At 37.5% G+C, this 27,864-nt stretch overlaps 1 protein-coding gene and 1 non-coding gene across 3 annotated transcripts in view; one reads left to right on the forward strand and one right to left on the reverse strand.

Annotated features, from left to right (window-relative positions):
- Positions 1 to 1,638: 1,638 nt before the first annotated feature.
- spg (dedicator of cytokinesis spg) overlaps positions 1,639 to 27,864 on the reverse strand; it is a 121,915-nt gene continuing 95,689 nt past the window's right edge. For both annotated transcript variants that reach the window (XM_089242572.1, XM_089242571.1), the window contains 5 exons: positions 27,359 to 27,582; positions 21,666 to 21,930; positions 11,983 to 12,244; positions 3,689 to 3,777; positions 1,639 to 3,359 (listed from right to left, as the gene is read on the reverse strand). In XM_089242572.1, the coding sequence (XP_089098698.1) occupies positions 3,003 to 3,359; positions 3,689 to 3,777; positions 11,983 to 12,244; positions 21,666 to 21,930; positions 27,359 to 27,582 (1,197 nt within the window). In that variant the 3' untranslated portion in view covers positions 1,639 to 3,002. The remainder of the gene's footprint in view (positions 3,360 to 3,688; positions 3,778 to 11,982; positions 12,245 to 21,665; positions 21,931 to 27,358; positions 27,583 to 27,864) is intronic.
- Positions 17,375 to 17,448, forward strand: TRNAT-GGU (transfer RNA threonine (anticodon GGU)). Its single transcript has one exon. It is a non-coding gene; the product is annotated as a tRNA-Thr (tRNA).

Raw genomic sequence — 27,864 nt, forward strand, 5'->3', positions numbered from 1 at the left:
TAAAAACGTTGAATAAATGTGTAAGTTAAATAACTGAGATTTTTTGAATAACTGACTTTCCCCCCCCCCCACAGACATAATACAAAATATTATAAAATTCAATGTGTTTAATTGCATCTCCAATTCTGTTTAAAAAAATATTTTAATACTTGGGGAGGGGACTAAATCACATCTCAAATCACAGACATGATTTTGGAGTGAAAAATTACAACAAAATCTTCGACTTGGGAAAATTTCTCATCTTGAACTTTCATTCTATTGGCAGATGATTTGCAATCAGCGGTTTGGTCTTTGATTTTGTTTCCCTACTTTATAGTAGTCTTCAAAGTTGATACAGGGATATTTTCAATTGTTTTGCAAGATCAACTTTTCATCATTAATTTAAAATTCTTTCAAAATTTCCTATTTTTTAGAAAAAGCGTTTTTTGTTTTCTCGACATTACAAACAGTGGATTTGGCAGCCCCAGCAAGCAAAATACCACAACAAAAGAAAATTCAACAGGAAATGATCGAAAGAAATTACTGTGCATGTGTACCGTATATGTCTCTTATCAGCAGACCTATACCCTCCAAGTGCTTGCAATGGACTTTTTTACCCTCAAGATAATTGCAAAAATATTGGGAGAAAAAAATTCTGAAAGGACATATGGTCATCAAAATAATTTAAACCTGTTTCTTTGGGGCTCGCTGCATCTGCATATTCTCAGAAACATGTAATAAACAAATTGAGAGTGAAATTCGTAGTGCATAAATATTTCTAGTCTGGTAGGGGCCCTAAACATTACTTGGCCTGGGGGACAGGTTTCTGTTTTGACAGCCCTGCATCTGAATGAATAAATGTCAGAACTGTCGCTGGACTTATCCTGCTGCCCAGATCTTTTCAGCCCAGCTTTATGACAGTCTGGAATCTAAGCTGTATTGAGTAACGATTTTGATCAAATTTTTGTCAATTGAAACATTTCATTAGAAAAGCAGTATGAGGGCTTGGTCTTTTTTTGTGAAACATCAGAACTTTAGGCATCATGTAGTAGCACATGCCACTGCAGCGATAGATAAGATAGTATAGGAGCTCAAATTTTAGCCAAGGCACTCATAGTTTAGGTGGTATTTCTAAGTGTTCTAACTCTAGCCAAGGCGCCTATGAAAAACACACGTGCCCTCAGATAAAGAGCTTGAAAGAAATTTTAGAAAAATCTGCTTTTCTCTCCCACTTTTCCTCTGAAACGAATAGTGCAAACACAATCACAGACAGACAGAGACAGACATGACCGCTGACCGCCCAGAGAGACCATCTTGGGATAAACACAATCACAGTCGAATTGCAAGAGGAACTCATGAAGTTAATTTATTTTCACTTCGGCACAGGTGCAGATCCAGGGTAATGTGCTGGGAGGGATGTTTCATTGTGTAGGTTCGTTAGATCGTTGCATATTTTAAAGGATGGACCAATTTTTCCCATGTTATTTGCTGCTCTTGAGAGAAGCGATCGCCCCCACTTCCCTTGATCTGCCCTTGTGCTTCGGTATTCATTCCTTTTTTGATGAAGACAGAGAAAATGAAGTATTCAATATATATATATATATATATATATATATATATATATATATATATATATATATATATATATATATTTTTTTTTTTTTTTGAGATAGAGATAAAAAATCACTTAGAAGAATAAGTGCCAACTTAGGCAAAGTTTTGATTATGTGAGCCATCGCTCCCTCTGCTATGCCACTGATGAGGTTCAGTTAAAGCTGTGGGTCTCAAAATGTATAATAGCAGTAGTTGACAACATCCCTCTCCCTAGGGATGTTGTCAACCTTTCCTGGGGGCATTGCAAGCAAATGATTTTGGAGCCATTTTTTCAAGCTCAGCTGCACGAGAATACACGTGTGTATTTAAAGATAGTTATTCTGAAAGTTATGGCATATATTTTTCAAACTAACACGTAAAAGAATGACAATGCAGAACTAAAAATTTAAAAGAGCAACAGAACCCTGTGTAGCAAAGCATTTAAGGACCACTGAATTAACTCGAAAAATAATTGTGTTCATTCATAATGACAAGGAAAAAAAAAAAAAACACCAAAAAACAGTTTTTAAAGGATTTTCCTCCCAATCTTGTATAATAAATTTGTGATAAAAACATTCAAATCATAACAAATATAAAAGTTCATAACCAAAGCTCGAATTTGAAAATAATAATACATTAAAAGATAAAAAGAGTATAACGAGTCAGACAGGTTACGCTCATCATAGCTATAGAATAATATAGTATATAACTTTTTCTTTTCTACAGATCATTTTGCAGACGGCCATTTGAAAAAAAAAATTCTGGCTCTTAAACACATACATAAACACATACTCATATATATATATATACTATATATTTTTTCCTCGTCTGTCAGGCTGTTACGATCAGTCCAAAAGGAACGATAAGAAATAAAAAAAATTATTGCACTTTCAAAATGAGAACCAACCGTCCATATACAGATCGGTCTAGTATGTAAAACCCTTCATGCAATACTTACTCTACAAGTCTAATTTTTACAACATAATAATAATAATAAATCTTCACATAGATTGTCATATAATCATTTACAATAAAATGTAATTGCAGAAATAGGAAGAAATGAGGTATAATCATTTCGAGAGGGGAAGGGAAGGAACAAAAGTATAAGTATGCCGCCTGTCATACTGCGGGGGAAGGGGGGGGAATAGTTTTTCAACCACATTATAAATACATTCTAAAAAGTTACCTGAACTGAACGATAAAATCTATTTACATAATTATTCAGAACAACACGTCGCATACTTACACTTTACAAGACTCACAAAACTTACATACACACACAATTAATCTCGCTTTCAATATACCCACGTTCTATATTGATACACATAAAATCAATGTAGGATATGAACAAAGACTAAAGAAAAAACATTCTTTCATATACATTTTTCCACAGTGACCATTTGAGAATGCATAATTTTTTTCATGTTCCTTCAGATGCTCGTAGAATCATCAGCATCAATTGAAACATTACAGTCACTTTCATTTACACTACCCTGTTGGCAGGTCCCGAACCCACCATCGGGTGCCTGCAGAGGAGAATGAACCGGTGTGTCAGGTGGTGACGAAGGATCACTGTTCAGAGTCCCGTTGTTTGCAACATGCGAGTTTGTAGCAATCTTATTGGGAAGGGGAGGTGGTGGCTCTGCTGGTTCTTGTAATGGTGATTCTTCTGGGGAGTCATCAGAGAAAGGTGATGGTATAGGTGTAACAGGAGTTGTAACTGGAGAAGAAGCCTCTTTGGAATCTACATAAATTGGCACAGGTTGCATTTCTTTCAGTGAAGAGGTCTGTAATGTATGATGTGAAGAAAATAGCTTAATTGAATAGAAACAAAACTCTTATATTTAATGTATGATAAATGTGGCAGATTATAAAAGTACAAGTAATACACCTTAGGGTACAAATTTTTTGACTGACAAAGAGTTTCTTGAAGTTTTTCATTGAATGTTTGAGTCAAGCGCAACTGGCAACTTTCAACTTGAGGTTTTTTTCATTTCAGCGCTTCTGTCACCGAGCAATTTTTTCCATGATTCTTTTTATCTCGTTTAATCATAAGAAAGAAAAAAAAGTTGTATGCATGATCATGTAATCTTGTTTCAATTTTCGAAATAATTACCTTCTTAACAACTCGTTTTGGAAGAGCAGGCTTGGGTTCTTCAGCTGTTGGAACACCATTCCAAGACGATGCATTTTTCCTGTCACCACCTAAGAATGAAACACAAAAATGTACAAAAAAAGCCTGATAACACAGAGGAACCAACAAATCAATAATGGTTAAAAACTTTAAAATTCTTCAGAAGTTGTCTGCTTAATTTTAAAATACACTGCTCAAAACAATTAGGGGAGCAAGCAAAAAAGTGAAGAAAACCATGTGAGACAGCCACGTATTGGCATACAATGGATAGTACACGCGTATTAATGCGCAATACAGAAAAAAGACATAAAAAAATTTGGAATTAAGCTTTAATTCTTTGAAAATATGGAAAAAACATGAAAAGATGATTTAGGGCAACAATTTGGTTACATGTAAACGTTAAAAAAAAGTACTGTTTAGACATGATGCATGAGTTTTAATAGGGCGTGTGGTCTCCTCAAACAGCTAAGACTGCTGCACACCTGTTTGCCATGGATGCGATGAGGTTATCGATCAGACTTTGGGGAATACTGTTCCACTCCTCAAGAAGTGCAATCTGCAAGTCTCGGACAGTAACAGGCGGCCTTGGTCGCGCAGCAATGCATCGTCCGAGCATGTCCCAAACATGCTCGATTGAATTCAGGTCAGGAGAGCACGCTGGCCATTCCATACGCTGTATTGTTTCAGCTTCAAGCATGTTCTCCACCAGACGAGCTCTATGCGGTCGGGCATTATCATCCTGGAAAACAAAGGAATCTCCAATGGCTCCAGCGTAAGGGATGACATGAGGTCGCAATATCTCGTCTGCATACCTTCGGGCCGTCAAAGTGCCATTCCGAATGATATGCAGGTCCGTACGTCCGCCTATGCTGATTCCACCCCATACCATCCAACCAGCTCGTCTGTATTGTGACCTTTCACGAACGAATGCGGGGTTATTTCGAGTGCCCCTGTCCCTCCATACCAGAACACGTCGGGCGTCACACTCCAGACTGAATCGGGACTCGTCTGTAAACAGCACTTGGCTCCAATCATGTTGCTCCCAATCTCGATGTTCAGCAGCCCATCTTCTTCAGGCCGCACGGTGGCGTGGGGTCAACGGAATGCAGACCATTGGCCTACGTGCATAGAGCCCTCCCTCATGAAGCCGATTACGTACTGTTTGGCTGGACACCCTTCGTCCTGTTGCCAAGAGCAACCGTCTTTGCAGCTGCGTAGCGTTCTTTGTTCTGTTTCGACGGGCTGTTAACCGTATATACCGGTCATCAGTTGCTGTAGTGGCGCGTGGCCGACCTTGCCCTGGTCGACGTCTAACATTTCCTGTTTCTTGGAATCGATTTGCCTTGCAACAACACTTCTGGCGACTCCAACAGCGTCCGCGACACTACGTTGTGTTTGCCCGGATTCCAGTCTGCCTATAACAAGCCATGCCATGGATTCCGGTAAATCATGTTGTTGAGACATCCTCAAGTCATCTTGTCTCAAAAAAAAAATACTGCGCAATCAAATTTCACAGTTACGGCAGTAAAACAGACGTTTCTGCAACATCCCGGTTTCTGCCCTTATCTCCTTTTTCTGGTTTTTGACGTCATGAACTTTGATTTGCATATGAAGTTTTCTTCTTCCATTTCCTGCTAGGCTTTAAATTATGGATGATTCATTTTATGTTACTTATCGGAATAAATCTTTGCGTAATTTTGTTAAAACCATGTGCTCCCCTAATTGTTTTGAGCAGTGTACTTAAGAGTAGAAAACTTACTTGGTATTAAAAGTGAAGAATGGTTTAATTGGCAATCTTCCTGCTAAGCCAAAGATTCCCACACAGGGGCAATTTGATTTTTAGGAAGAGCAATTAGGCTTCATGAAAATTCATATTTGATGAAAAATTAGTTTCTCAGAATTAATGAAAACTTTATATTATATGGATAAATTATTTCGGATGGTCCTGATGGTATGGCTGTTTTGGATTTGCAAAGGGTGAGGAAGAAAATGAAAAGATCTCGTAGAGGTGGAAACCTAAAAAACAAGTCAAATAGTCTCATAGTAGGGTGAGGAGAAGGAAAAAATAGAAAAAGATTGAGACTTGGACGAGTTTATTTTGAGGAGAAAAAAAACCAGCTGTAAAAGAATTAATGAAAGAAAAATTTCAGAATGAACGAAAATTTATATTTAATGTAAAAATAATCTCAGAACAAATAAAATTCTACAAGAAGTTAGGGCTTCCTATTTGAATCAGAGCATATGAATCACAGTATATGACTTGCTGGTTATTGAGTTTCATGGAAATTTTTTTTTTTGGCTCACACTGTCTTAAAGGTCTAAAATCCCTGCTTTAGACTAGGTTAATCGTCTTTTGAGAATTTCCTACTGTAGATAGGAGTTCCCTTTTCAAATAATAAAAACTATATGTCATGGAAAGGGGGACAGGGAGGATGTAAGCAAGACCTAGTTTTTTTTCCGGGGGGGGGGGGGGAAGCACACTGGCTAATTTGAAAAATCACAAAATACAATTATGGTATACATCACATATTGCTTTCCTGTGCATAGAAAAAACCGATTTGTGCACGTTCATAAAAATTAGAGAATGTTGCTAATTGTATCTGAGTAAATCCCTAATCATGGGTTGAACACCAGTATTTTAGCTTTGTGTGAACTGGGTAAAAAGACAAGGGATTAAGCAACTGGATTATGCATGAATTAAAGAAAAAGAAAAACTACCTTTGCCGGGAATAAAATTACTGTCCCCTCCCAATCTGGGCGAGTGCGTTAAATCAGCGGTTCTCAATTTGGGGCCACATCTATTTATTACCCCCCCCCCCCCGAAGTCCTGGAATATAACCCCACCATTGCCACAGTGGTGGTCTGCTGAAGTTGGTTTTCTTTGGTTCTCAACTTAGAGGCACAAATGCAAGCCGATCTCCCTGTTAAAAAAATTTGCGAGAGAGCAACAGGCCTAAAATAGTACAAATATTCAATCATTGCACTTCACTTACATTACACTTCACTTACAATTTGAAATGTAGATGGCAGCACAGAAAAATTAAACACTAGATATACCATCAGACTGATAGGTATACCCACACTCATACTTCTGGCAGTAAATTGCTGTACTCATACAACTCATTCTGCAGTAAATTGCCCATGGCGATAAACCAGACTTATGTGCTCAGTCTGAAAAAAAGAAAGCCCAAGGTTAGTGCACACACATGGTGATGTGTTGGGAAAAGAGACAGGTTTGTTGGATTGTCTTGTATTTCAACCAAAACGATTTTTCCTCGTATAATTCTTCACCAGGGGAAAGTTGATCACCTCCCTTCTGGTTCCGTGCCTTTCCCAGGGTTTCAGAGATTGATTTTATTTATACAATTCTTCTTCATTACAAATTAGGTTTTGAGTAAATTCAATTTAATAAGTAGAATGGGTGTCGCTCCTCGATGAGAGTAGAGGGCCCTACGTACAGGTGAGGCTCACGCATACCTGTCACCTGGGTGCAAAGACTCATATACCATCCCTAAAAACAAAAACCTTGGGGAAAGGCTTATAGCGCTAATGATGAGAACTCTCCCGGGCTGGAGCCCTGTCAACCCTGCTCTTATAAGTGTCACGATCATTACTAACACTCATCCAACGAGGCAATGATAAAGTGTGGCTCCAAAAACATTGTCATATCATGTACGATTATACTATTGAAAATGTTTGCAAACTTTGGTGCCCTAAAGCTCAAGCTGCCACCTCTTACAACTTGCTACCTGGGTGCACTGCATACCTTGCACCCTTGCTTAATGCAACCCCTGCCTACGTAAGATGGGGACACAAGAGGAAAATATTGCCCAAAAGGGGGCCATGGGCTAAAAATGGTTGAGAACCACTATGCTCTAGAAGCAAACAAACATTTTCTATCCTTAGAGAATATACAGTCCGCGCCTCTCCCCGTATTTACGGGGGTTACGTTCCTGGGGTGACCTGTAACATGACGACCTGCTGGGATCCTTCACAAATTTCTTCATTTCAATTAATTCTAGTTTAGGCCCCAAGGACCTCTCAGTTACCGGAAACCACCCGAGGTACCCGCTGGCATACCGGCTCGGGTCAGTCGCTAAGTCTGGCAGTCGTGGGAAGGGGCTCTCCTGGCTGACGGGCAAGAGCGGGACCAGAAGTCGGGCTACTGATGTCCCACGTAAATTTTCCACTGGTGTGGAGGATCCTGGAGCTTGTCGTATTACCTTCCTCTCTTCTTGATTCTGCTGTCTTATTGGTTCTTGGAATGGGAGGCTTTTCCTTAAAAGCCACCACTGTGCAGAGAAAAAGGCAAATCTAAAAATACACGGAAAGTTCAGCACTTGGTAGGGCGTCGCGCGTGGAGCAAAGTACGCCATTGTGTTCTGGTGAGTCTACAGTCTAACTAGGTTGAACGCAATGATCTAGGGGCTCTTGTTCCTAACAATCGTGGGGCGAGAGAGATGGAGTATTAGCCTTATCTTCGGGACATTGACTCTTCACTAAAACCTGGTCTTGTGTGCCTCACATGGAGAAGGGAGACCTCAACGGGGACAGCGGAGCAGGACTGATGCCGTCATAGAACCTCCATCACATGAGATGCTGAGCAGATACTGTCTCGAGACTCGACTACTTGGGATACTGGCCAGTGACGTCCATGCCGTTAGAGAAGCTGATGCGTAGGTGCAATGAACTCTGTCTGACAGATTGACGAGACCAAATCCATTTGATGTGCAATATTTGCTAAAACTCTAAAAAATCATTGTTTAATTCTTTTAACTGGTTAAAGCTTTAAGGAGTGTAAAAAACTTTCATGTTAATAAATAATATTAGTGGAAAAAATATTGTTTGTTTCACTGTTGTCATTTGCAAAGGCTAACCTTATGTTGGGAAAGATAAAAATAGAATCTGGGATGTAACGATGGCCGTTATGTTACAGACCTTGAATACAGAAATCCGTGAATAACAAAAAGTATAGGTTTTTTTTGTTTATTCGTTTATTGAACATCATGAGAAGAGCAGGGTGGCACAGAGGTAGAAGGGAATGTAAAAGAATGTGCAGTGGTTGTTGGCGATGTTTTCTGAAAGAACATTGTGATTTCTGTTTGCTGTTTTTTCTTCTTCATATCATCAAGTATGTTGGAATATGTTGACAAGGCTTCCTCTACTAATTTTCCTACATGTGAAGAACGTACATATATCATGAAAATAATCTATTGCTGATTTGAACTTGCGAAGCCCTTTGGCTATGTTACTCGTGGTGAACTTGTCTTCTACTTAAGAGCTGCCACGGCTTTAGTTATGACAGTAATGGCATTAGTGATAGTGTAATTCTTCCATACCTTCAATACATTTTATGCATTGGCATCTTCTATTGCGTGCACAATCATCTTAATTGAGTGGCATGTATTGAATGTTCGCTTTACCCCCTGATCATGGGGCTGAATGATAGATGTTTTATTAGGAGGCATATTAAGGGCTTTCCTCACCATCAGCTTTGAACACATTGACATCTCATTGCCCAGGAGCATTATCCAGTATCAAAAGAACTTTGAATGATATGTCTTCACTCTCAAGGTACCTCCTGAGTTCCGGAACGAAACACCATTTGAACCAATCCAGGAAAAGTGTTTTCATAGTCCAAGCCCTTTTATTTTCATCCAAAATAATGGGAGCTTTGACATCCTTTCTCTTCAATGCTCACAGATTTGAAAATTATGGTGGGCTTTATCATGTACCCATACGCATTTGCACAAAACAACATACTAAGTCTACCTTAAAACCAGGCGCTCGTTTTCCTTCTCGATTGATAAATGTTCTTTGCAGCATTTTCTTCCAAAATAGTGGTTTCATCAGCGTTAAACACCTGTTAAGGTGCATAACCCTTCTCTTCAATAATTTTCTAGCTGCTTCCTGGTCAGTAGAGGCTTGTTCTCCAGCGATTTTTACATTGCGTAATCCAAATCGTTTCTTAAACGTATGAAACCAACCTTTGCTTGCATAAAATTTTGCTGAAATAGACGTTTCACCAGCCCTTCCCTTTATAGAATTTCCCGTTATAATACTGCTATCAATTGGAATACCTTTTTTGCAGTAGTCTTGTACCCACAAAACAAAAAACAACATTTTCAGTACGAGAAACACATAGATCCCGTAGGTGACGCAAAATTTTCGCTGCCACAGGTGCAACTACAGCCATGGCTGAACGAATTTCAGATTACAGTCGATCCCCCATATTCGCGCTTGCCATATATTCACAGTTTTCGTATTCTTGGTCTTTTTTCCTTTATTGGGAAATTTTTTTTGACAGAACTCAGCATTCGTCGTTCACGTGTTTTGTTTACAAAATTTTAGTTGTGCTTGTTTAACATGGCTCATTCCTCTAGTGCTACTGATAATGCTTTGAAGAAACAAATAAAAGTGAAAACTTTTGACAAGAAAAATTAGATATATTGATGAAAACTATGCTTGGTGAAAGTAAGTCAATACCTTCTGTGGTCTGCCATTACGGAATCAACAAATCTATGATGAGATATATCAAGAAAAAGGAATCTGAAATTCATTCAGCCATAGCTGCACCCATGGCAGTCAAAACTTAGCAGCACCTACGGGATCCACGTGTTTCTCATACAGAAAATGCTGTTTTTTTGTGAACACAAGACTGATATAACGGAAAAGGCAAAAAATTTTACTATTCTATAAGGAAAAGGCTGGTGAAACGTCTATTTCATCAGAATTTTATTCAAGTAAAGGTTGTTTCATAGATTTAAGAAACTATTCCGATCAAGCAATGTAAAAATCACTGGTGATCAAGCCTCTGCCAACTAGGAGACAGCTAGAAAATTTCCAAAAACTTTGTAGAAAATTATATTGAAGAGAAGAGTTATGCACATCAGCAGGTGTTTAACGCTGACGAAACTGCACTATTTTAGAAAAAAATGCCACAAAGAAGTTAAGCAAGAGAAGAAAAGCAAGCTCCTGGTTTTTTAAGGCAAGTAGAGATAGACTTACTATGTTGTTTTGTACAAAAATGCATATGGGTACATGATAAAGCCCACCATTGTTTTCAGATCTGCGAATCAGTGAGCATTGAAGGGAAGGATAAGCCAAAGCTCCCAGTATTTTGGACGAACAATAAAAAGGCTTGGACTATGAAAGCACTTTTCCTGGATTGGTTTAAACTGTGTTTCGTTCCAGAAGTCAGGAGGTACCTTGAGAGAGTGAATACATGCTATTCAAAGTTCTTTTGATACTGGATTTATCGAGGAAGAATTAATATAGCTGATGGTCCTGAAACTGAAGCGGTACCAGATGAAGATCAAGATAAAGAAGTAGAAGACAAGTTCACCATAAGTAACATAGCGGAAGGGCTTCGCAAGCTCAAATCAGCAATAGATTATTTTCATGACATAGATCCCTCTATTTTACGCTCTTCACACGTAGAAAAATTAGTAGAGGAAGCCTTGTCAACGTATTTCAACAGAAAAAAACAGCAAACAGAAATCACAATGTTCTTTCAGAAATCATCGCCAACAATCGCTGCACCCTCTTTTACATTCCCTTCTACCTCTATGTCATCCTGCTCTTTCTCACAATGTTCAGTAAACGAGATATACAAAAAACCTATGGTTTCTGTTATTCGCGGATTTCCGTATTCACGGTCACCCCCGGAACGTAACCCCTGCGAATTCGGGGGGCCGACTGTACTTTTTCTTGATATATTTCACCGTAGATTCATTGATTATGTAATAGTGGGCCACAGCAGCAATTGACTTACTTTCACCAAGCATAGTCAATATATCCACAATTTTTCTTGTAAACCTTTCACTTTTTATTGTATTTTCGAAGCATTATCAGTAGCACTAGAAAAATGGGAAATCCTAAACATGCACAACTTAAACTTTGTAAACAAAACACGTGAATGATGATTGCTGAGTGTTTCCAAAAAAAATTCCAATAAAGGAAAAAAACAGCGAATACGCAGGGCTGACTGCATATAATGTTGAAAGGGACTGTACAATGAACAGTCAGACCAAACTCAGCCAATAGCTCATATATACTGGCATTGGCCACCAGACGGTGATGTACATAGAAAATGCATCTATGCATAAACAATTTGCCTAAGCCCTTGTATGAATACAGGAGAGTGATATCATCTTCATGTAGGGAAAAAGATTGAGAAAATAAAATGTTAGCAATCAGGAGTATATTTTTTGTCAGGGAAATTTTGGCTACAGGATTCTAAAATGGTAGAAGTTGAAAAAAAAGAATGGTCTTACCTCTAGGAGGCAGAGGAGGAGCCTCATCCTCCAGCAACAGGCTCTGTTCTGACCACCCATTTCTTGCTGAATTTTTAGAACTTATTGAAGGACTTTTCGCTGGAGTATTGGTATCAGGAGCAACTTCGGGTGTCTGAGGCCATCTGACAGGAATATTTGGGCTAAAAAGTCGGTTACATGGGTGACCTCTAGGATGTGAGTAATCTTCACAGTTTTCTCTCTGTGGTGAGGCATGGAGATGAGGTGTTCTGTCATTTGTAATCTATGGGAAACAAAAACTAATGTTATAGGTATTTATAAAACAACAAGCTTATCTTATAACTTTTTACACGTATATTCACATATAAATTTGGGTGATGTACAGTTAAGGTTCTCAGTCTTAAAACTGGAATCATTATTTACACATGAGGATTTGAGGAAAAGTAATGAGTGAATTTGATTGTTCTTTTGTTATTGACCAACACCCCATCTTCAACTCTTTAACAATCAAGAGAACAAGATATCTCTGCCCAATGCAAATGGAAGAAATGCATTCCAGCTCTCCCTATTTTCTTTACCTCTTTTCTCATCATCGTGAGGCTTTGTTGTAACTTTTAGGACAGGATGTGCCGACTAAACTGAGTAAAAAACAATGAATTTCATTGAAATACTAATTTCATTCCTTTAAGGCAGCATCTCATAAAAAAATGAAATTTGAACAAAATCATACAAATAACACATTATACAAGTCCCAATTTTTGCGATCATCCAAAATAAACAGCTAATAACAAAAACAATCAGCCAAGTAAAGAAGGAAATACCATAATAACATCCAGCGGAAAGCCAGTATATTTATGGTCTTACTCTTGTGAAGGTGAGAGCTGCACCGATTTGTATATTGGGCCTATCAGTTATTGCAATCAGAAAACCCTATGAACTGAGGTTGTTTTTTCCCCTCCCTGCTCTTTCTATACTCTTGTTTAGTGATTTTTACCCCTACATATAATGTATATTTCTACATTAGAACAAGAGAGGGAAATATAATGTATAGGGAGAGGATGAAGGATGTGGTTGATTGCAAAAGAGAAATCTACTGCCATGCATCTTTTTTCCCCTTTGTATTTCTAACATGTGAACAAGGAAATAAGTTTTTGATATTTATCACATATCTAAGATGCAGGATGTTCAAATTTGTTGTCGAAAGCCATTCATCATCCTTTATTTTTCTATTCAGTGTTACGAACTTTAAATAGGAAAAAGTTGTTTGACATTCTCCATTGAAAATAAGAAAAATTATGGCAATGAAAAAAAAATATTTTTCCCAACCTACCTCTACTGCCAGAGTGCACATATGAAAGTTTGCATGCAATCCTTTCAAGTAGCTCAGTGTGAGTTTATTAGTCTTTGTAATCAAAGTGATTAAAATCTTCAATACTTTGATGTACATATTCATAAGTTTTCACTTTTTTTGGTTTCAAAAAAATGCAGGGAGCTTGATTTGTTTTTGAATGATCAACATGAAAAATATAGATAAAATTAGGATGACTATATTTCCTAGAGAAAAATACAGGGAATCAGGATCCTAAATATGGGTAAATACAGAGTATTACCAATCATTGGACACAAAAAACATTGGCAATCATCAATAAAATTACCGAAAAATTTGGTGGCAGGAAATGAAGCAATATTTGAAGTAGTAGTAAATTTACTTTATTTTATGAAAAAATAGTTTAGTTTAATGCGCCAAATTCAGTAGATGGATATTTTTATAGTTATTATAACCAAAATAGTCAACTCTCGTTATAACGACCCCACATTATAGGGACCATTCTATTACACCAACGAGAAGGAAAAGTTGCATAAGTTCTTGTATAATGACTATTCTATGTTTTCCTCTCAATATAATGACCAATCGATATAATGTCTGTTTTCAATGGAACAATTGGGATAATAATAATGAACATTGACTACATTAATTTATAAGTTATGAAAACGATTTTCATCTTTGATTTCAGTAGAAAATAAAAATTCAAGTAAGCTTTAATTGAAGATGCAGGAAAAGAAGGGCATTTTACAAAAATGTTAGTTAAGCCGGGTTTCCCTAGAAGTTTCCCCTAGGGAAACCCAGCTTAAGGCAAAAAATTACTGTAAAATGTAGGAGTGTCCCATAAAGTACAGTTCCTACGTTCACCCTAGATGTTATCTAATTGAGTAGTTTGCAGCAAAAACATGCGAAGATCGTTACACTACTGAATGATTTCAATAAAAGAAATTAATTTTTATCTGTATTCACGTTGCAATTCCCTTCAAGCATAAACTGTACTAATCTTAGGAAATTATTGTCTCTTTTTTTTATACACCAGTTGATGTATGTGATCCTGTTTGATAAGCTTTCTTGTACTATAGTCATTTAGTCACTGTCATTAGCATGTGAGAGCTCCAAGGAAAGGGTAAACATGATTTAAATGATTATTTGTCCAAGCTATTTCTGTGATTCAAACCAAGATCTGCTAAAGTGTGGCCAATGAACACATTTGGGATTCTGACGGGTTGATTTGATAACGCACATCTGACTTCACTCTGATCTGATTATAAGACGACTTGTCAACAATCACCAAATTAATTTATTTACAAAAATTCACACACACACGAAAAAACATCAACATATTATTTACACTGACTCACAACATATATTACGTATATTTTTCTTCTTCCGGTCGCTTGCTGCGCGTAATCTGCGTAGTCACTTTTAACGCCAAGAGTTGGCGAAACTCCGCCACACAACTCCCCCGCCAGCCTCACACTTCATTTGTGAGACGAAACCGAACTTTGCAACCGTATCGGGAGATGTAAGTTTTGTTCTTATCACTGGAACTGTCACTGGAACGTGATGAGTCACCCTGAACGGCTTCATCCAACAGCAAAAATGCCGGCTTTAATCTGTCGATGTTGACCACCTTTTCTTCGTCATTTACTTCCACCAGTCCGTAAGTCCTAGGTCAATCTACGCACAACATGGAATGAACCTTCGTACGGGCACTGGAGAGACTTCTTGAAGGGACCACGGCGGATGAAGACATGAGTGCAGGTGGTGAGCTCCTTCGGGACGTAGATCTTTGGAAGTCCATGCCACACAGGATTCATTGATTTCAGAGAGCTGATGATCCTCTGCAATCGGGCAATGTAGTCGGGAGGGTTAGACAATGGTTGATCGTCGTGCAGCTAACCAGGAAGACGAAGTGAGGAACCATAAGTCAGCTGGGCTGTTGAGGGATCAAGGTCACTCCTGTATGCTGACCTTAACCCAAGAAGAACCAATGGGAGAGCTTCATACCAGTCTGAGTCGAGGCCTTCCGGGACTTGTTTTAGCATATGACACATCAATGTTTTCTGGAGTGGCCTGTGGAACCTTTCCACCATTGCATTGCACTGTGGAGTATATGCAGCGGTCCTTGCAATTTGGATGCCAAGCATTCGGGAAAGAGCCTGAAAAAAACCAGATTCAAATTGTCCACCCCTGTCGCATGTTACCCTCTGAGGTGTACCAAACCGTGCAATCCACCCATGTACCAATGCTCTGGTGACACTTTCAGCCATCATATCGGATAGTGGCACTACCTCGGGCCATCTCGTGCATCTATCTACCATTGCTAGACAGTAACGGAAACCATGACACACAGGAAGTGGTCCTATCAAGTCTATATGAACATGTGAAAAACTTTCATCTGGGACTAAAAATTTTGTCAAAGGTGACTTTGTATAGATATAGATGGCTTTTTTCTCAGCCAGAGATATCAAGGAAACAGTTATTTTCCGGATATTATGCTGAGGTGAGCTCGGAAAGAAAAGTCATCACGTCTCCGCCGGGACTCGAACCCAGGCCCTCTTGCATACCGGGCAAGCATGCTACCATCTACACCACTGGAGACACATGAATCTGCCTTCCTAATTTCACGCACTGTGTCGTGAGGCGCTGAAGTAGAGGCATTAATAGCCTCTCTTAACTTCAGGAAATGGCCCCCGGGTGGGACGGTTTAGAGAGATATAGATGGCTTTTTTCTCAGCCAGAGATATCAAGGAAACAGTTATTTTCCGGATATTATGCTGAGGTGAGCTCGGAAAGAAAAGTCATCACGTCTCCGCCGGGACTCGAACCCAGGCCCTCTTGCATACCGGGCAAGCATGCTACCATCTACACCACTGGAGACACATGAATCTGCCTTCCTAATTTCACGCACTGTGTCGTGAGGCGCTGAAGTAGAGGCATTAGTAGCCTCTCTTAACTTCAGGAAATGGCCCCCGGGTGGGACGGTTTAGAGAGATATAGGTGGCTTTTTTCTCAGCCAGAGATATCAAGGAAACAGTTATTTTCCGGATATTATGCTGAGGTGAGCTCGGAAAGAAAAGTCATCACGTCTCCGCCGGGACTCGAACCCAGGCCCTCTTGCATACCGGGCAAGCATGCTACCATCTACACCACTGGAGACACATGAATCTGCCTTCCTAATTTCACGCACTGTGTCGTGAGGCGCTGAAGTAGAGGCATTAATAGCCTCTCTTAACTTCAGGAAATGGCCCCCGGGTGGGACGGTTTAGAGAGATATAGATGGCTTTTTTCTCAGCCAGAGATATCAAGGAAACAGTTATTTTCCGGATATTATGCTGAGGTGAGCTCGGAAAGAAAAGTCATCACGTCTCCGCCGGGACTCGAACCCAGGCCCTCTTGCATACCGGGCAAGCATGCTACCATCTACACCACTGGAGACACATGAATCTGCCTTCCTAATTTCACGCACTGTGTCGTGAGGCGCTGAAGTAGAGGCATTAATAGCCTCTCTTAACTTCAGGAAATGGCCCCCGGGTGGGACGGTTTAGAGAGATATAGATGGCTTTTTTCTCAGCCAGAGATATCAAGGAAACAGTTATTTTCCGGATATTATGCTGAGGTGAGCTCGGAAAGAAAAGTCATCACGTCTCCGCCGGGACTCGAACCCAGGCCCTCTTGCATACCGGGCAAGCATGCTACCATCTACACCCACCCGGGGGCCATTTCCTGAAGTTAAGAGAGGCTACTAATGCCTCTACTTCAGCGCCTCACGACACAGTGCGTGAAATTAGGAAGGCAGATTCATGTGTCTCCAGTGGTGTAGATGGTAGCATGCTTGCCCGGTATGCAAGAGGGCCTGGGTTCGAGTCCCGGCGGAGACGTGATGACTTTTCTTTCCGAGCTCACCTCAGCATAATATCCGGAAAATAACTGTTTCCTTGATATCTCTGGCTGAGAATAAAGCCATCTATATCTCTCTAAACCGTCCCACCCGGGGGCCATTTCCTGAAGTTAAGAGAGGCTACTAATGCCTCTACTTCAGCGCCTCACGACACAGTGCGTGAAATTAGGAAGGCAGATTCATGTGTCTCCAGTGGTGTAGATGGTAGCATGCTTGCCTGGTATGCAAGAGGGCCTGGGTTCGAGTCCCGGCGGAGACGTGATGACTTTTCTTTCCGAGCTCACCTCAGCATAATATCCGGAAAATAACTGTTTCCGTGACTTTGTATGCTTATGCACCTTGGTTTTCTGACATAACACACATGCTCTACACCAAACAGTTATGTCTTTGTTTCGATTAGGCCAAAAATAATGGCTATCGATTAATTGTTTAGTGGCCTTGATGCCAGCATGAGATAAGCCATGGACCTGTTCGAAAAGTTTTTTTTCTTAAGGTTTGAGGGACATAAAATCTATTTTTTCCAGTAGACCTATCACAATAGAGGTGAATATCGAAAGCAGGCATCCTCAGTTTTGTTAATTCTACACTACAATCAATATTACCATCCAGGAAATTTTTCATTTCCTCATCTTCTTTTGCTCTATAACTGCATATCTGCTAATGAGGAGAATTGGATTTCACAAATGCGGGATAAACTATCCGCTACAATATTACTTTTACCAGGTAAATACTGAATATCTGTGGTAAACTGTGAAATGAAGTCAAGCTGCCTAAGCCTACGAGGTGAGCATTTATCCTGTTTTTGCTGAAATGCAAATATGACGGGTTTATGGTAAACAAATAAAGTAAAGGGCCTAGCCTCTAACAAATACCTAAAATACTGAATTGCTGAATATGCAGCAAGCAATTCCCTATCATAAGCTGAATAATTGCATTGTGCAGGCGACAGCTTTTTTGAAAAATAACCAAGAGGTTTTGGACCATCAGGTGTTACTTCAAGTAATACAGCACCCATCGCAAAACCACTGCAATCAGTGACCAAAGCCATTTTAGCATTTGCTCAAGGATGGTACAATAAAGTTGCCTCAGCCATGGAATTTTTTGCTTTTTCGAAAGCTGTGTCTAAGTCCGAATTCCATTCGATTTTCCGCTTGTCATTCTTTTTTGCCCCAACCAGTAATTTATTTAACGGTGCAAGAATGACAGCACTGTCTGGAATGAAACAGTGATAGAAATTTATCATCCCAAAAAATCGTCTAAGTTGGCTAATATCACTAGGTTTGGGAAAATTCAAGATTGCATCAACTTTTTCTTTAGTAGGACAACAACCAATTTGATTGATTGAGTGACCTAAAAATTCAATTTGCTCTTTGCCAAATTCACATTTAGATTCGCTAATGACAATACCATATTCCAAAAAAAGTTTAAAAATTTCTTCCAAATGCTGCCTATGCTGCTCCGGATTCTCACTAGCAACCAAAATATCGTCAATGTATTAAAAAAACACAGTCCAAACCACGCATAACCTCATTGATAAATCTTTGGAAAGTTTGTGCTGCTGAACAGAGGCCAAAATTTAGAAATGGAAATTCAAATAACCCAAATGGTGTTATTATGGCAGTCTTGGGTATATCAGGTGGATTAACTGGAATTTGGTGGTAGGCACGAACCAAATCAATTTTAGAAAATATGCACTTTCCATTGAGCATATGCAAGAAATCGTGAATGTGTGGTACAGGGTACTTATCTGGTACAGTAATGTGGTTCAGAGCTCTGTAGTCACCCGTGGGTTGCCAGTCAGACGAACCCTTGGGAACCATGTACAAAGGGCTGGCCCAATTACTTTTTGAAGGCCTGCAAATACCCTAATCTAGCATATAATCAAATTCTCGCTTGGCTATATTCAACTGTGCAGGATTTAACCTGCGTGCTTTGGCTGAAACAGGAGGGCCTACGGTAGGTATAAAATGTAACGTGTTATGCTTTACAGTATTTTGAGGTGCAGTATTTAACTGCGTGATCTCTTTATACTTGAGCAAAAGATCGGCATACCCAGATTTGTCCGAAACTGTTTTTACTGCCTGAATGTCACATAAACCAGCACGACCATGAGAGACAAGATTTGTCAAGGGGTCAATTAAGTTTCGTTTTTTAATGTCAACAAGCAAACCAAAATGCTGTAAAAAATCAGCTCCTATAATGGGTTTGCTGACATCAGCAACGATAAATGGCCACTGCAAAGTACGGCGTAATCCTAAATCTAAAGTGAGCAATTTGACACCATATGTTTTTATACATGTCCCATTCGCAGCATAGAGATTAAATGTGCTAACAGCAGTTTCTTTACTCATAAATGATCTGGGATAACATGAAACATCGCTACCAGTATCTACCAAATATTCAGACTTATTTAAGCGATCTTTCACGTACAGCCTGCGACTTAAAACCAAATTCCCAGAAGCCGCAGCTACTTCTGATGGCTTGACTCGTTTCGTGACCCATAGGAACAGGGCGAAACACACTTAGTTGCCTTTTCTCCAAATCGAAAATGGTACCAACAAAGCCAATTTTCTTTTTTTACTGCATTACGATTTCTAGAATTAGAGCGATATCGACCTCGATTATTGTTTGTTCGATGGTGACTCAACTCTGTCAAATTCTCTACTTGTTTTGTTAATTCATTTACCTGATGTTTGAGATCAACTAGTGTTGCGCTTTCATCACTTTTACTAGCAGTCAAATGGGAGGCATTTATGGAAGCAACCGAGACAGCAGTGCATTCGCAAATTTTATCTGCCATCTGTGCCAATTTGTCCAAATTTTCGGAACTAATGGCCAGGACGGTTTGCACTGTGATTGGCAATCTACGCAACCATAAATTTTTCAAAAAATTATCAACAACGTGACCTTCGCTGAGATTTCTCATTTGTTTTAACAACATTGAGGGTGAGCGATCCCCTAACTCAACATCCTCAAGTAATGTTTGAATTTTTTTCGTGTGAGAAATTTCAAATTCTGAAAGCAAACAGGCTTTTAGCTGAGAATAAGGCCGATAATAATCTGAAGGGGAGGGGGGGGGGTCGCAAACTACGTCAGTAACATGTGACAGTGTTTCAGGGTCTAACGAAGCAACTAATGCGTCGAATTTTGTCTGCTCAACAGCAATACCAGACACCCTGAAACTGGACTCTAGTTGAACAAAAAATAGTTTCGCATTGTTTGGCAAAAAATTTGGTACTTTGACAGACACACGACCACATTGTGATTCAACTTTCTCATCTCCTGAATTTCCAGATTTCGGATCTGTCATTATGAGCGTGTTAGCTTCAATACCAATAAGAACGGAATTGCACTGTTAACACCCCAGAGGACACACGAGAAAGTGAACATACGAATCCGGCCTACCTACTATTCAGCCACATGCCAATTAACGTTCTTGCTTCATCACGTCCGGGTCTCCACATTTGGGATTCTGACCGTGCTGATTTGATAACACACATCTGACTCCACTCTGATCTGATTATAAGATGACTTGTCAACAATCACCAAATTAATTTATTTACAAAAATTCACACACACGAAAAAACATCAACATGTTATTTACACTGACTTGCAACAATTGTATATTTTTCTTCTTCCGGTCACTTGGCGCGCGTAATCTGCGTAGTCACTTTTAACGCCAAGCGCTGGCGAAACTCCGCCACACACATACATGACTTTGACTGGTGTTTTCAACTATAGTCTTAGCAACTTACATCAACTAATCAATTATAGTCAAAAGTCTTAGAGTCCAAAATACTTTGGATAATTATTCTATTAGTTTAGTAAATTTAAGACTTTGGCACTGGGTCTGAGAGATCCACATTCACATTTTGTTATGACCACTCCACAAGATCAAGGATGGTGAAGCCATCTTCTTACTAGGAGTGCCACCTGATAATGCATCAGTCACCACCACATGGTGTGTATTGTACCGTTAAAAGGTTGATGGATCTATAAGTTTCCCCTTGCCACCAAATAAGTAAATATTTTCAATTATTTCGTTTTTTTTTCAAAATTGATATCAAGAGCAATTAAGTGAGGATCATTTTAGTGTCACACAATAACTTTCATGTCAGTTTTCATTTTATAAATATAATTTCATTTTCAAAAGTAATTTTTCAAGTTTTTGTTCAAGAATGTTTTTTTCCTGTTCAAGTTGATATTTCTTAAATAAGAGTTTTATTAATATATCTCTATATCTCTGCATTATTTTATCACTTTTCCCAAATAATATGATGCATATTTCTAAATTATATCATCAATTTTCGGTCATCAACGTCACAGATTCAAGCCCACCATTGGTGTTACTCTAGAGGTATAACCATCAAACTGTTAATAATGACTTTAAGGCTTTCATTTACTTTTTAGATCATCACTGCTGTGATTAATAATGACTGAACCGAAAAAAAACGCAATTGAATAAGCTTCATCTACCTTATTTTCACAAACTGGTCCAAGAGAAACAGAGCGAGGCCTACTCGGCAGTGGTGGAGGTCCATGGAGAGTTGGAGATTCACTAAGAGAAACCATTTTAGGGCCATCACCACCATGGTCTTGAGGGTGTGTGTAAATATCTTCTTCGTCAGAAGCTTCTGGGAAGAAATGGCCATAGATACTAGAACCAGATGATGAAGACCGATTGCTACTGCAAGGATCAATTTTCTTCACTGACTCACAAGGTAGAGGAGGCAGAGGTGTGCTAATGAAAATCAAAAATCCTTTACAAACTCATTTGCCCAATGAATCATCAAAACAAACATAATCAAAATAGACATTAAGAAAATTATTTTGTTTTATTTATAAGCAAAACCTTAATAAGGGCTGGGAAGTTGACTAATTCAATCAAAAGGTCTGTTGTATCATAATCTAAAAAAAAAAAATATATATATATATATATATATATATCAACATAGCTATTTTTTTCAATGTTATCACTGCAAAAAACAAAAAGTTTTGATCATATAAAATCCTTTTATTATTTGGGGTTTTGCCTCTTGTTTTTAGTGGAGTATAAAAACCCCTGTAACATTGAAACTGCTTATTGGTAGAACACGAATTATATGCAAATGCATATGCATGTATGCATTTGCATATTTTGCCCTTTTCAGTATTAATGCATAGAATGGAAGAATTTTCAGAAAAAGTGCATATTTTTGAGGTTTTACCAAAAAAAATCACACATTTTTACTTTTCAAATGAATATTTCTTATTATATGTGCATAACATCGTTCCCCCTCCCCCACACATAAACAACGATCGGGAATGAAAGTGTTTGTATCCTGCCTATATAAAAGATAAACAAAATTTAGAGAGAAGTAAATTTAGTCAATTACTAAAAATGTTTGTACATATCCTTTGTTGATATCTGTTACTTAAGCTGGCAGCCTATAGAGATCAGGTTTAAAATGATCTTATTTGAGAGAGCTACAATTAAAATTTTTGATAGGTTTTTTTTAGTTAATGTAAGATGCACCAATTACAGTCAAAGGAAATAATAAATTGTAGTGCACATCACTACTAGGTGACCAGCTTACTATTACTTTCCAGGAAATTCTGCGTTTACGTGAATTTTAGCACTATTGTCATCAAAATTAAAATACTATGAATACAATGTTGAATCATTTATGTCAGCACGAAAAATTTGATACTTTAAATAATAGTTTGATGGGGAATGTGACGAGCTGAAGTATGGTCAATTCACTCAACTCTAAGAAACTTTTTGCTACAATGGGCTAAAGGCTGGGTACTTTATTTGTTCACCACATGTGGTTTTTTTTTTGTGTCAAATGTTAAATCTCAGGTGAAAAATTTGCCACTTTTAGAGCCGCTATTTTTATAAGCCCACTATTTTATTACCCACTTCTGACTGTATTTCTCTTTTGTTGCTGGTGTGCACTTACTTCATTTCTCTTTAGAGTAAAATTTTATTCTTATTTGTGAGCATCTGCTTGCCTACTCACTAAAAAATCCAGAATTAACAACATGGAACTTATTTGCATGGGAATTGCTTTTGTAAATGAGTATGCACTAAGAAATATGCATTTTAAAACACATGCTCCTTTTTTTGTGGGGTATTTAACGCATATTAACTCTGTTTTGATATATGTTTTGGAATTTTTAATGACTTTTTGGTTATTTTTTTAATGCACATTTTGAAATTTTAAGTGAATATTTGCATATTTAAGAGCATATTTTGCCACAGTTTTAATGCATATAATCCAGGCTCTACTTAAGAGCTTCAGTATCAAGTAGGTTGTGGCCTTGTGAAAAATTGGGCTAGGAGAATAAGTCCTTCAGTTGCTCTCCACTCTTATGTTATTTCCCGACACATCTGCATCAGGAAATAATTATTTTTTTTAAAAATGTTGTCACCAAGAAACAGGAATTCCCATTTCGAAAATTCTGTGCTAAGTACCATTATATACAAAGTTAGATGCTTAATCAAATATCATACTAAAAAACAGTTTTGATACACATATGTTGCAATATGATTTGCAATATGATTTATATTATTAAAATACTCCATTTTCTACAACAATTTTAGCGAAAATTGCCTGAGGTTGAATGTTTTAATAATAACTGAACTAAATTATCCAAAACACACTATTAAAAATTATTTCATGTTAAACTTTTGGATATTCCCATGCACAAGAAGGTCTGGGTTGGAGTCCTGGTGGAGGCCAGAGGACTTTTCTTTTAGAATTCACCTCATAGTCAGAAAAAATCTGCTTCTTGATACATTGGGTTGAGGAAAAAAGCCATGTATCTCTCTCTACTGTCCCACATGGGGAGGGGCATTTGCTGAAGACACTACTAATGCCTGTACTTCAGCACCTCGGGCCACAGTGCATGCAATAAAGAAGGCAGAGTCGTGTCTAGATGGTAGCATGCTTTCCTGGTTTGCAAGAGTGCCTGGGTTTAAGTTCTTTAAGACCAGATGACTTTTCTTTCTGAGTTCACCTCAGCATAATATCCAGAAAATTTTTTCTTGATCTTGATCACAAACCAGGGTTGGTAAAAAAACCAAAAACTGGCTTTTTTGTTTTAAATAGTATTAACATTAAAAACAATAAAATTTCTGAAAAATTATTCAAACTTCTAATAATTAATTAAAATAAAATGTTTATTAATATAATTACACTATTCTCATATTTAATTAATCAATAAATATTTCTTATATTTCAACAAAAACCAACTTTTGCAATTTAATTATTTTTTGCTTAACTCAATGGTTTACTTCGTGTTTGAAAATTCTTTTAATGTTATTATTAATCATATAATATATAAAGATTTTTCTCCAGTTACTTTCAGTATGCTTAATTAGGAAGCTAAAAACTATAATAAAAATTAGGTGAATATTTTATTTATTTATTTATAAAACAAAGCTACAGGTTTAAACCTAATTACAGCTTGCAGTAAAAATAAAAATTTGCACAGAATAGAAAATAGAAAAATAGAATATAAGGTATTTAATGAAGCATAAATAATGCAAATTAATTAACCATGATTTACGATATGCAGGGTGATTATAACTAAGGTTCTGATTTCAAAACACTGTAAAAAAAAGAAAGATTGTCAGAATGACTTGAAAATTGACATGAATATTCCTGAAGAAATATAATTTTATTAAGTAAAGGGGGAAAAAAAGACTTTAAAATTTAAAATTAATGACATCAACCAACACATGGGAAATTTGCTTGCAGAATGAAAACTAGCCAGTCATGGCAAAATGATAACTTAATTATAGCATCACACGATTTCATAATTCATGGAAACATCACAAAAAGAGTGAAGTAATTGAACAAATAACTACAACCTACTCAAGAAATGTTAAATATGTTGTCCACCGTGTTCTGGCTATGAGGTGAAAGCACAAAAATTCTTGTTTAACAACAGATCAGAGTATACCATGGTCATGATGTGGATGCGCTTTTGCAATTCACCTTTATTAAACCAAACTCGCCCCCACGTTAATATTCCTGAGGATTTTCTAACATATAGGGGATGCACTGAAGCTTGCAATTCACCAAAGTTTGCAATCCGACTACTGTTTATAACATTTTGAGATACCCACACAGCCAGAAGTTGTAAGGGTTAAGGTCAAATGAACTGATGGCCGGCCAGGTGTCGTGCAATCCTGTTACTGTCAAAATGGGTCTTCAGCAGCTGCTTTGCTGGTATTGCAATGTGCATCTTGATAGAAGTTGTTCTATCCACACACTGATGCTGTGGAAGTGCCGAAATGATGTGGCTGCACAGAATAGATTATACTGCTGGTCAAGTACAGCATTATCTACTTGCACATTTTGCACTTTTTTTCTTTCGCCAAAGAAAATTCCATTGCTTCAGGAGTATCTATGCAAATTTCCAAGTCAGTCTGACCAGTACTTATTGTATAGTTTTTGAATCAAAACTTTAATTATAATCACCCTGTATATAGCTGATTATTTTTCATAAATCTGTTACTACTATACAGTAGAACCTTGATTAACTGGGCCTAACAGTGAAAGCATAAAAAAAACAACTATTGAACATTAAGACTGAGAGATATACAGTAGGAGATGTGCTACTTCTTATGGGAAAGAAAATGAAAATGTATGTGAGGTAATGTAACAACTAGTACACTAGTCTTTGTCCTTTAAGGACAGCTGGTGTCGTTATTGGATTATAGGACCACCTGCCCCTAGCATGATGGTGTCACTACTGTAGCTGCTTCTTTGTGAAGAGAAAAAGAAACCCTGTGGAGATAATACACCACTACATTTAGATGTGTGATGCAATTGTCATTCATGAATTTGATAAATATAGAGCATCAGAATTTAGCCAAAGGTTAGAAAATGTGGTAAAAATGAGAAATTTTGGCTTCTGTATATAACTTTAAATAACTAAGATAATTCATATGAAAAATATATATACTCAGGCCACTTTTATGAGACTTTTGAAAAAAAAACCACTTACACCATCTTATGCCATTTAAAGATATACCATCAAAATATACCTCAAGAATATAAAATGTGATAAAAATGAAAAATTTTGGCTAAAAATGAACCAATATGATATTTTTCAAGGAAAACTATCATCTAACTTTTATTTGACTTTTTGAAAAAAACAGAACTGGTTTTTTAAAAAAACCACTTTTGGTTAAAACCAAACAACCCTGTCACAAATAGATCAGCGTTTCTCAACCTATAGTTCGGGACGATGGCATAAGTGGTTCACAGGCAGACTTGTTAATTTGATTCTAACTGAATTAAAAATTATTCAATTGTAATTTATATTACTAATATCCATATGGGTTCAAATATGAATTGTACCTTCATACTTAGGTTCATTATACCTCATCAAGGAAACTACGATCCCAAATATGAAACATCACTGATTGTAGCCAAAAGATGAAATTTATGACGAATTTGCAAATTACCGCAAAAATGGATGAAGGAGGGGGGAATAAAGGGTTGCTACAAATTGCAGTAAGCAAATATGAAAAAAGCGTTCAAATGAACAGATGACCATATTTCATTGAGAAAAAATAAGGTGAACTGGGATCTTAAACACTGTAAAATATGGGATGTCACCAACTGTCATCAAAAACGATGCCATAAGTATAAGTCTACAAAATCCTTAATTTTAGTTAGTTAGAATCACTGAAAACTAAGGGGAAAAACATTGAAATTGACAAATATGTAAGATAATTATTATAATAATTATGAAAAAAAATGTTTGTTCACAATTTTAGTAAACATTACAAATTTAAATATGCGTCATTGAAAAACTAGACAAATGTATAAAACAATTCGGAATTGAAAATACTGAATGTCAAATAATAAAGGACACAAGCGGCCCGTCAAATTTTTTCAGCTATTTTACTGGTCCTTGGGTTTAGAAAGGTTGAGAAATGCTGATATAGACAATTGTGATTTTTGATAGTTGTGAACGTTCAAAATGAATTTCACCCATGATCATGTCTAAACCTAAAATCACTTTTACATTCATGCTGGACCTGGTCCCATCAAAGTTTACAATTTTGAAAAAAATTAAGTTATTTTAACATTAGTGATTCCAAGATTGAAAATTTTAAATCTGAAAATTAATTCCTGACAGAACAAACTGAAATGAGAAGCACATACTTTACTATTGAAGGTCTTCTATATTCAACATTTTCAAGATGCTGATGCATTTGAACATTGCCATGTCTACCGATTGAGAGCCTGGAAGCCAAAAGTGGAGAGTCCACTTCTCGTATCGATTGCTTCATCATGGAAAATCTATCAACAAGTCTGCGATGTAAGGGAATAACTTCAGCTGGAGCCAATCTTCCATGAAGCGACAAGCCACCCTCCAAAATTTGAACCTTTGAAAAGTAAACATTTTTTCTCAAGTCTTTTTTTTTACATGAAAAATCAACAGCAAAAGGAGAAACAAAATGTCTCAGAAAAAGTAACGTACATGAGGTGTTGTTGATACAAAGATGAACTCAAAATTGGGTTTTAAAATTATTTTTGCTAAAAGGGTCTAAGAAAAGACTAACAAAATAAAATTGTTTTTTATTCCGTACTTCTTTCACCTTTTTAATGAGCATTGCAAGGCTACCTGTGAAAAGTGATATGGTTGTGATTTCAATAGCATTTTTCTT

Source organism: Pholcus phalangioides, unplaced genomic scaffold (genome assembly GCF_987345545.1).
Source record: "Pholcus phalangioides strain wild (caught in Gottingen) unplaced genomic scaffold, Ppha-v1.0 ptg000015l_1, whole genome shotgun sequence".
NCBI lineage: Eukaryota > Metazoa > Arthropoda > Arachnida > Araneae > Pholcidae > Pholcus > Pholcus phalangioides.